This window comes from Ammodytes marinus (genome assembly GCF_949987685.1).
Source record: "Ammodytes marinus genome assembly, chromosome: 3".
In the NCBI taxonomy this organism is placed as follows: domain Eukaryota; kingdom Metazoa; phylum Chordata; class Actinopteri; order Uranoscopiformes; family Ammodytidae; genus Ammodytes; species Ammodytes marinus.
The window spans coordinates 29,876,444-29,887,277 of record NC_137232.1 but is presented as its reverse complement, the minus strand read 5'-3'; the positions used below and the strand labels follow the sequence as shown (position 1 = coordinate 29,887,277).

Sequence of the window (10,834 nt, the reverse complement as noted above, 5' to 3'; positions counted from 1 at the left end):
GTGTTTTGTTTGTTTTTTTGGTTCCAGGATCCGCTCGTACCCGGCTCTGACTCAGCAGCAGCATCACCATACACACCTGGGCTTCACCCCTTCAGCAGCATCCCTTTGAATAACAGGGAGAAGCAGCAAAGACGCGGAGCAGAGGAGAGTCTGCGCGCAGCTCTCTCCCCAAGACAATCACACACACAGGCTCATTTATGTTCTAAGCGCAAAGAGAGCGCGCAGGGAAAAATAAATCTTGAGTGAGACGAGAGAGAGAGAAAAAAAGTAGGTAGGAGATATTAAAAGTACAGACTTGGAACCGGTTTGCTTTAAGACAGTGGCAAATGTTTAACCTTAGCCCAAGCGCGCAGAAGAGAGACCCAGGGAGGCACCGGTCGGAGGAAGAAGAGAAAGCACATAGCTAGAGGGGATTGAACGGAGCAGGGCATGTGGATATTGGCTTTTATCTTTTTCCAGAGCATCTTGAATGGTAAGTTTCACCAGCTTTTCTCTTAATTTTTTTTTTAATGAATGCTCATTTCCTACTGCAGAAAGCAAATCACTGGTAGACAGCTAAGTGACTGGAGAGGGAGGATGGAGGTCACCTGTGACCCACATGAAATGGATTTTATATGCTTGTCAAAAGGCTGACACCCCTGATAGAGGGAGAGACGGGCGAGGCATGAATTGCGTTTTAAATCCTTCAAGCCCCTTACAAACCATTAGACACATCCCTGGCCTTCAGATTGACATCCAGAGCCAGATGAAATAACCAGGATACATGATGTTTGTTTCAGCCTGCATTTCAATTCATTGGTCTGTTTGCATATAGGTTTGGATAGGATTTTATGGAATTCAAGTTTGAACTGTTTTATATTTGAATCCAATGAATGAAATTTGTTTTGGTTTTTATTTTGGTGCCTAATGATACTTATTCTGTCACAACCGTGCTCCACTCTGGCCCTTAGTAATAAGTGACGTATTTGATATAATGGACATTTGGTTTAACCCCTTCCCCCTCCCCCAACCGAAACCCTATTTTTTCAAGTTCAAAGTGGCCTAAATTAATATAATGCACTAAAAATGATTCATTTGTACACATATTTAGGAATAAGTGATCCACATTTTCATTTTGAACACATTTGAGGTGAAATATTCAGTGGTATTCATGGATTCGTCAGAATGTTTCCGTCATGTCTTCATCCAATCAGAACACAGCTTTAATGTAGTTCACTGAGAGATACACCAGTGCCATTATTACATATTGTTTATTTGAGTAATTTAATTATTTAAAAACAAGTATAATTTTGTCTATGAAATCCATTCTTCAGATGCACATTTTGAGGAAACGCAAAAGTAGTTTTCAAACACAAACACACTCAAAATATTGAAACACATTTTCCATTCAAATACCGTATTCAAACAGCTAGATTTGGTTGTGCGTCTTGTCTTGTTACCTTATACACATGTGCATTTGCGTGAGTGCGCGTGCACCAGTGCACACATGCATGTGGCTGACACCACGCACACATCTTTGTGTGCTCATATAGTGTATCTATAATCAATAGCAAAAAATGTATACAGCTTATTGCATTCACTTATTGGCCGGAGTCCATTCTACAGGGAGGGATTATGGCTGACTGGGTGTGTACGAAAACAGGGGAGAAAAAAAGGGAGAGTCGAAGAAGGAGAGGGAGAAGGAAAGAAAATGGAAACATGTCTATGAGAAAAACACATCAGGGTGACAAAATGGGGATTGTTCACATATTGAAGCAAAATCAAGCCAGTGTTTGACTGCATTTTTATCAAAAGGTCAAGAAAAGCTAAATTCGCAAACCAAACATTTGGGAAATGGGGGGATTTTACAGGTTTGAATACATTTAACCACATCGCGGGGCTGTAATATGATACGGTGTGTCCCCAAAATGGATTTTCCCTTCTGGCTAGGATGATAAAATAAGGCTTCGAAATGGATTTTGTTCCTGTGTCGTCGCCCTTTTGCAGTGCTGAGGCAAACCCTCAGTCCGTACCGTTTATTGACATCGACTCCATATAAAATGGTATCTCCCTCAGCCCAGCTTGTGCTGAAACTCATAAAGGAACAATAAGGAATCCTCATTAATCATAATCATCTGGCACTGACATTAGATCAACTTCCATGCAAGATTCTGTCCGTTTATTGCATAAGGGATTATTGAGCGGGCCTGTGGCAAACAACTGATAGGGATTAAGCAGGAGACGGCGTTGAGTGCAGATATTACACTTTTTGTGTTCGTCATTTGCACTGCAATCATGGGGCTTTTATCACTCGCTGTTTGCGTTGTCATTTGATTTGATTTCTCCATGGCTATACGGTAGCCCAGCTATATGACTTTGTCCTCTGCGGTTGGAGATTTTGTTGATTATCATGAAAATGAGGTGTTCGTTGGCTGAGCAGGCATTGTCAGAATGAATGAATGACCTTGTAGATAGAAGCCGGCGCAGCGATTGGATTCCAGACAATTCTTGCTGTTTTAGAGTTAGGCGTATCACATGCTCACTGGCCTGTCTCTATGGTAACCTCCTCAATGGGTGTCAGGGGCTGCGTCCGAAAACGTTCACCCATTCACTCTTCACTGTACGGGTTAGAAACCTATATTGGGGGCGCCCTTAGCTCAGTTGGTAGGGCGTCCCCCCCGTGGGCCTCGGCCAGCAGCAGACCCGGGTTTCGATTCCAGCCCGCGGTCGTTCTCTGCATGTCACTCCCCTCTCTGCCCCATTTCAACTCTGTCTCTACACTGTCAATAAAGCATAAAAATGGCAAAAAAAAATCTAAAAAAAAAAAAACAATATTGTCTGGTGGCAAAAAAACAAAAAAAACTATATACGACTCCATTCTGATCCCTCACAATTCATGCTGGTTATTGTCTGCTGCTTGTTAACTACTTTCTGCATTGCATGATGGGATCCTTTTAATCCACTATTTTGGGCGTTATAATGCTTCTATGTTGAATCGGAGACCACTACAAAATGGCAGACCCAGAACATAGTGGACAAGATAGTGGGTGATTCAGGACATGGAATGAGAGGTTTTGCTCTCTTCACAAACTGAGTTGACCCAGAAATACTTGATAAGGAGCTAATCACATCCTGGTGCATCAATGGGTCCACAGGTGATAAGATGCCAAATGGCAACCAATCAACTCACTGACCTCAGGGTTTTCAGGGTTCGTTTCCAAATTCCATTATCTTCATTTAAGTGTACTCATTGTCAGCTTATTGAACTCAGTAACCGATTAAAGAAAGCTAAATAGATATGACTAATTTGAATAGCCATCGTCTTGGAAATCATTGGAATCAGGGGATCACGCAATCAAATTTTCAAATCTCAATTAGCTGTGGTATTTCTTTTTACATGAAGGCAGATCCACTTGGAAAAAAGTTCCATAGCCTACAGTAGCTTCCAGTACAGTAAAGAGCTGCCAACATCAGTTAGCCTGCCAATTTTACATGGCCCCCCTGCCCCCCACACACACACATTATTGGAAACCTGAAATACTGGATGAAAATGCTACAGGGGGCGGGTTGGATAGATACATTGAATTTGGCAGCTAGAAGTATGGGGGGAACCAGGGTTTCAGAATGGCCATAACTGTACACAAAGGCAATAAAGGCCAGTGCACTGATGTGCGCCTCGTTTGTAGGGGAGTCGAGGTGATTCTCAAATTTGTGTGAAGACGTCCAAAGATCATCGGCCTCCCATTGGCCACATAGTGAAACCTGACCAGCCGTAGAGTACACCGCACTCACAGCCATCATTCTGTTTACTAATTACCAATTAGGGTTTGGTTGCAGAAGCGGTATCACAGCTCATGAAATGAAATTACCCCCATGAAAACAACATGTTGCGCACAGTCAAGTGATAGATCATCTTGTGCAGTCTTACCCTGATATGAATATCTAATGGGCTAAATTAAGTTTACAAACCCACTTAACTCTTGCTCGCTTGTGTGAGTTATAAGAGGGGTTTGTTGGGTTACATTCTGAACTCTGTGTGTGTGATTCCAGTTGAAACGGGCCGCTAATGCTGGGTAATGGATACCCTGATGTGTGATCATAATAGATATCTCCCTAGTTCATACATCCTAGCTGTATAATGAGGGCTACTCTACTGTACCCTACCTCCTCGAGCCTGTCTGCCTCTCTAATTAGGAACAAGCTTTGGTGACTGGTGTGTGTGTGCGTGTGTGTGTGTGTGCATGTGTGCCACGTTTCACCCAATGTAAAATCTAATTACCGATCACACTGTGTCTGTCTGGATTTCCACTGAATCAGAGGTGTAATTGCGCAATCCCGCGTGTAAATGTCTGTTGCATTAAAATGTTAACGATATCATTTAGCATCTGCAGGGAAGAGCGGGAAAGCCCTTAGCACCCAGATGTAGGTGTTTGATCATGCGTGCAAAGTGAGGTTGTAGTACATCTGGCGGGGGTTTCCCTCTCAGGCAGGGTTCTCAGCAGAGAGGATGTTTTTAATTCACTCAGTTCCTGTCAAAGTGACATGTTATATTACTGTGCTGCACTGCACAGGTACTGTAGTGCTGGAAATGGCATAACAAGCTTTATATGACAGGTTAAAACAGACTAAATCAAGAAAGAGGCACTGCAGCTCTCCAACGCAGAAGTGCCTTTGCTTTAGATTTGAAAGGAAAAGAGGTTAGAAGTTTAGAAAAAACGCCTACCTAAGACATGAGATATCCTTACCTTTGACGCTCTGCTATAACAGTCCCCTAATAAAGCCCTAGACTAACCCTGCATGCAAAGCTTGCTTAATCAGTTACACAAAAACATTATTTATGGTATGTACTGTATATAGTGCTTCTTTTTTTGTTTCAACTGTAAAAATGTTCCAAGTTTGTTGCAAACCAAATACGGCCCGTATTGAGAATATTATAATGGCAAAGCTTCAGTATCATTAAATTGAAGAACACACTATATCACTATATCACTATATCACTATATCACATAGCTACCAGTTTAAACAGTATGGCAAAATATTTGATGGCTGACAAATATATATCGTTTTCACCATCAAATCATTCATGCCGTTGCTGCACGTGCATCTGTAAACAGGGATACTATGCAGGATATAGAGAATATACAACATATAGCCCTTGTGTTATTGTTTGCGGTGGCATCATAAACATCAGTGTATCATGTGTCATAATGCTGCATGAGCTTTAGTGACTAGATTTTGACCCGTCCAGTCTGCCTCATACTGACCGTGTCTCCTAAAAATACTCCCCTACTATTAATTTGCAAGACGAAATACATATGCCACTCTGATTATGTAGTTGTTATCTACATGAGGAAACAATGTTCATTCACAGATCTGTCAAATCACAAAATGTTGATACTCAACATATCTGCAAATGCTTCACACACAACATACAGTATCTAATGTTTTCAAATGTGTTATCCACCAATGGTATATAAATAGGGGTTAATGAAGACTGAAGGTTGGGGTAAGCTGATTGCGGCCCTGGTTACATATTGAAAAGTAATTAGTGACTTAAAGGAAACAAAAGGGCTTGTTCACTGTTTTGCAGTAAACATTTTTTATTTATTTTTTTAAAGATTTTTTTTGGCATGTTTATGCTTTATTGATAGTGTAGAGACAGAGTTGAAATGGGGCAGAGAGGGGAGTGACATGCAGAGAACGACCGCGGGCTGGAATCGAACCCGGGTCCGCTGCTGGCCGAGGCCCATGGGGGGGAAGCCCTACCAACTGAGCTAAGGTCGCCCCCTCAGTAAACATTTTTCCCTATTATCTAACCCAAAATCCTTCTGTCAAATCAACCTAACCACATTCAGGAAGAAAACTTGGATATCTTGGGATAAAAACCTGCACTTGTAACTAACCATCCATCCCGACCAGTTTTTAGTCCCTGCAGTGTACCTGCTGCTGGGTGTGTGTGTGTGTGTGTATTGTGTGATGCGCACTAGGCCCATGCAGTCCTTTCAGTGAGCGCCACACTAGAGCTTTTGTTCATTGTGGGAGACAGGTGGCGGAGGTGTGATGACTTCGCTATCCATCACCCACCAAGACAAACATTCACGCTGGACCTCATAAATACTGCCTCTTAATCTAGTCTTCCACATACCAGGGCCGGGCTTTGAACTCCACACACTTGGAGGCCCAAAGGCTGAATTGATCCCTGTGACTCTGGCCTGGGCATGATGCATGTGCCTGATGTATTGTGGCTCACTCATTAACATGTCTCTTTCTCTTTCATGGTACCCCTGAGCTTTGCTTTCTCTTCTCATATATCACAGACTTCTCTTATATATGCCGACCTTTATATATATAAAAAAAAAATCCCACAGCATGTCTATCAGAACCTCTCTGCAGTTTCTCAACCGTTGCATCTTCCTTGTATGTTTCACGTCCACGTCGTGATCAGATTATTCTGCATTTCCGGGAGATATTTCACCCTCCAATGTCTGCCCATGTTTTTCGATGCTCCGCGGTCCGAATATTAAAGTAGGCTATGGGGGTAACAGAGGAGGCGAAGCTGGATAGACAGGGTGACAGAAAGACAAATGGGTCCAGCTTGGTTTCTCGACACTGCTCTTTATTTTTAAACCTGGCACAGATGCTAAGATTTAAGACCAAGTTAGTGTTGGTTATTTTTAGCCAGCCATTTTTAAAGCGCTGTCATCTTGTTGGGAGTTGAGGTAAGGTGTGTGTATGCGTGTGAGAGGTGTGTGTGGGTGCTTTATTGTGTTTTTACGTGTTGACATGTGAGCACCTATAAGGGGGGATGCACAGAGTGTGTGTTCTTGTGTGCATGTGTGCTTGCTTGTATGTTTATGTGTGTGTGCATTTAATTGGGGAGCTGGATGGGTGGGTTGGGTTAGGGTGTTACATGGAGTGGAGCCACAGGAGTCTGATTTATGTCCTTCTAGCCACTCATCGATCCCCCTGGCCCGGCGTGAGACTGAGTGCATTGTCAATAATCTTAGCACTTTGTGGTATTCCTAGAATTCCCAGATCTCCTCTGCTCAGACCACGGTGTGATGCTGCAGTAAGCCATCTTGTCCAAGATCAAATAAGAGGGCACAGGGCCTGGCAGCAGTGCATTTGATTGTAGCGTATATAGCCTTGCAGTGAAGAGATCATTTTGCAGTGGCTGCGTTATTGAAAAGCAAACAAGAGAATTGGACGCATTGTTCGCACAAAGGGAGGTAATTTGGACGGAGGCCTGCATGGGTCCCTGGAAGCATGTAGCTGTTTACATGTTGCTAAGTGTCCCCATAGACGGTTGCCAGGATGAGGTCTATTATGTGTTGCTCTGGGTCGCTCTATCTAGACCATCCATCCCCACAAGTGATTATGCTAATTAGTGTTTGATCAGATGATTAAATTAAAACTCGATTCATCCAAAGTACTAAATGCTCAGAATACATTTGTGTCTGTGGCTCGGCTGCCTGGCTTCACACGCCACGAGTCCCCCCATGGTGTCCCCACCACCGGAGGAAAAAGGATGAGAGGAGAGGAGAGGAGAGGAGAAAAATACCTCTCCATTTTATTCAGGCAGTGGCATAGGGAAGGAGGGTTGCAATAAAGCAAGCCGGGAGGCCAAGGGAGAGAGGAGTAGAAATGGAGAGAAACAAGAAGGAGAAAATAATGATATGTGTGTGTGTGTGTGTGGGGGGGAGGGTGGGGTTTGGGGGGGTTCTGAAAGGAGCCGTGCTGTGGTCCCCTAAGTGTTGAATAAACATGCTTGGTTTAGGGAAATGGCTGCGATAAATGTTTAATATGATAAGTCCATAAAGACGGTCAAATGAGTCTGGAGTATTAAAATGAGTATGGCACGCAGCAGCAGTAGCAGCAGCTTTAAAGGAGGAGGAGGAGGAGGAGGGAGGGGGGGGGGGACTGATAATGGCAGGCAGAGCTAACAGGATGAGGGCAGCCAGCTGCTGTGACATCAACATTAACACACTCCAACAGCTGCTGGTCACAGACGTCGCCTGGACAAAACAGGGACGCAGTATATCTTCAAAGGGCCACCATGGAACTTAGAATGACATTATAACCTGTACATTAGTGGTTAGTGCAGCATATTTGTACATACAAAAGTACCGAAATGCTTCAAAGAAATAGGTAGAAAAAACAACAACAATCTGCCAGAATGAAATGGGACTTGAGCTGGTGGATAAAAAAAAACATTAGGAATATACATATAATCAAAAGAGCAAGTTACAATATTAAGAGTACAGTTATATTGCGGCTAAAAAGCCGCCCCTTTTCTACAAATCACGTATATGTACACTGATTATTCGCAACCGCAATCTGGGTTTGTAGTAAAAATTATTATACACTATGATTTCAACTCATTACTGAACGCTAATATTCACTTTCCTAAATTAGGATCAAGCACTTTGTTATTAATAGGGAACGATGGTATCCTTGGTTAAATATGTAAAAAGTCCAGATTTTTTAAAAGTTGGAGACAAGATGTATTTACTTTAATAACAAAACATTAAGTGCAAAGTCTTAGGACCAGGGGAGTTGCTAGACATAAAGCATAAATATTTCTGAATGCCTGCTCTGTGTATGAAATGTGCAGATATTGGGTGAATTAAAAGTGTATTTTTTTTGCTGGGGCACAGCTGATCAACACTGGGGCACGTTCCCCATTAAAAGGGGTTTAGTAAGTTTAACTACACTGCTTAGGATGCATACCCTTTGTTGTTCCTGCATTTTGCACTATTTCACTGTTACATGTGCTGTAGTTTTGCAGTGATTTATCTTATGTTAAGAAAATATGTTGATGGAATTCATTTATTTTTCCAGTGCTCATTGGGCGTTGACTATGGCCAGAAGCATGCAGGATGAAAATCAACATGTAGTGATCAATTAAGATGAGTCACCACCACCACCACCACATAATTGAAAATATGAAGGTGGGAATTTAAGGGAAAAATCTCGTTTCACCGGCATTTTTCATATGTGTGCCGTGGCAACCTAACACATTCAAGTGAAATACTATCCTAGATGGACCAAAGGCTGTCAGGTCATGTCCTCAGCAACCTCCATGGTTACCTCAGCTGGCATGCAGGTGGACAGCGGTCATGTTAAGACACCGTCAACTCTTTTGAGAGCCCTTAACCCTAATGTTTGGTGACATAATAAGGTTGGTTGTCCAGTATGTGCCATGTCTGCTGTGTTTAACTTTGGTAAGGCCTCTGAGAACAGGCATCTGTACAACGAGAAAGCTGCTGCTTAATCGTGTTATCATGAGAGGCCCTATATGCTGACCATTAGATTAGTTGGGAGACAATCTGATTATAACCACTCAAGTCTCAATCAGACATGTTAAAGTATAATGGTAAATTACAGAGAGAATTTATAAAGCAATGAAGTTTCTGATGTCCATTGTAGATTGGCAAACCTGATCCACGGTCATGCATCGGCTGAACTTTATTTGAAATCCAAAATATGATTTATAAAGTATTGGATTACTGACAGGCTGGCCACAGCAAAGGTTTGAGAACCGGTTATACATTAAAAGGTCATACATTTATTTGTTGTGGGATTTTGTTGCACAAATGAGTAAATGAGTGGGCAGCAATTTACTTTTCTAGTGTGTGTGTTGTTAACCTATATTGGAATTAAATGATTTCAACAGGCAGATGAAGTTTACAATGTGTTCAGTGGAATTCAAAGTGTGGGCCTAATTGTCTGTCAATTGAATCGTATTGAGATGATGTGAAAAGTGTGTGGTAATACATTTCTTGCCAAATTTTAACTTTTCAGCCCCATGTAGACTCACCAAGAGTTAAAGGAGTTAAAACACCCACATTTTATTTAAACATACATTTTACACCAACAAAAATCTATATTTAATTGTTCTGATCTCCATTACACACATTTTACTGCATTAAAAAGCTACTGCTTGTTTTTTTGGCATTCTGTAAGTTACTTTATATGGCAACCAATGATGCACCTCACCGGAAATAATTCGCCTAGCACTGTTTGTCAAAAGGATGAGCTTTAGCTTTCTATTAATACATAGTTTTTATCCCTGCTGATTAGGTTGAGGCTCTCCTCGGTTCTTTGTAAAATTAGAAAAAGGGGTTTTAATTAACAGGTAAGATTGCAGGTGGTGAACATTTTAATAATCCGCAAAAGGTTTTTTCTAATTGCAAAAGCTGCTGAAGATGAAAAGCACTTTCCAGGTTCACATGGTGAAACCCGGACTCATAGTAAACATACAATGAATCGCGACGCAACGCTGTGAATGTAATCCTTGTTTTATTTACCTTATTACAGCCATGGGTTTCCCTACACTTCCCTGTGCGCTTCTTACATCACATAGCAATATTAGATTAGTACTAGTGGAAGCTTTTTATTCATCAGTGGCAGCAGCAGAGGGAGCTGCTATGGCTTGCTACAGCGTACTCCCTCATCAGATCGTCTCTCATGCACTCATCATCGGCAGCAGCAGTAGCATAATTTAGACATCAATGTCTTTATCGCTCAGTTTTACTTAAGTTTTACCCCACACACACACACAGGCAGCCACTCTGGCCCATTTAAGAGATGAAAATAAACCCAGGGAAGAGGAGGAGGAGGCTCATCTACTATGTGGGGGCCTCGTTTTAGCGTCGCCCTCCCCTCCTAGACATCAGAGGACAGATCTGTCGGTGTGGATCAGCAGCCTGCATGTACAGCCAACCCTTTCTACTGTCACAGCACTGCTTAATATTCATGAGAGCAAATTGGGAGACAGTCATTTAACTTCCGTGCATGGTGTATTGCCTCTGGGCAGATCAGATCAGTGGGAACGCTTACTCATACTGGACTC

At 42.2% G+C, this 10,834-nt stretch overlaps 1 protein-coding gene across 4 annotated transcripts in view; it reads left to right on the top strand.

The window, feature by feature from the left end:
- Positions 1-429: 429 nt before the first annotated feature.
- Positions 430-10,834, top strand: part of dscamb (Down syndrome cell adhesion molecule b) — a gene marked incomplete at both ends in the record, with an annotated part of 114,055 nt that continues 103,650 nt past the window's right edge. For all 4 annotated transcript variants that reach the window (XM_080053867.1, XM_080053866.1, XM_080053864.1 and 1 more), the window contains one exon: positions 430-472. In XM_080053867.1, coding sequence (XP_079909993.1) covers positions 430-472 — 43 coding nt within the window. The remainder of the gene's footprint in view (positions 473-10,834) is intronic.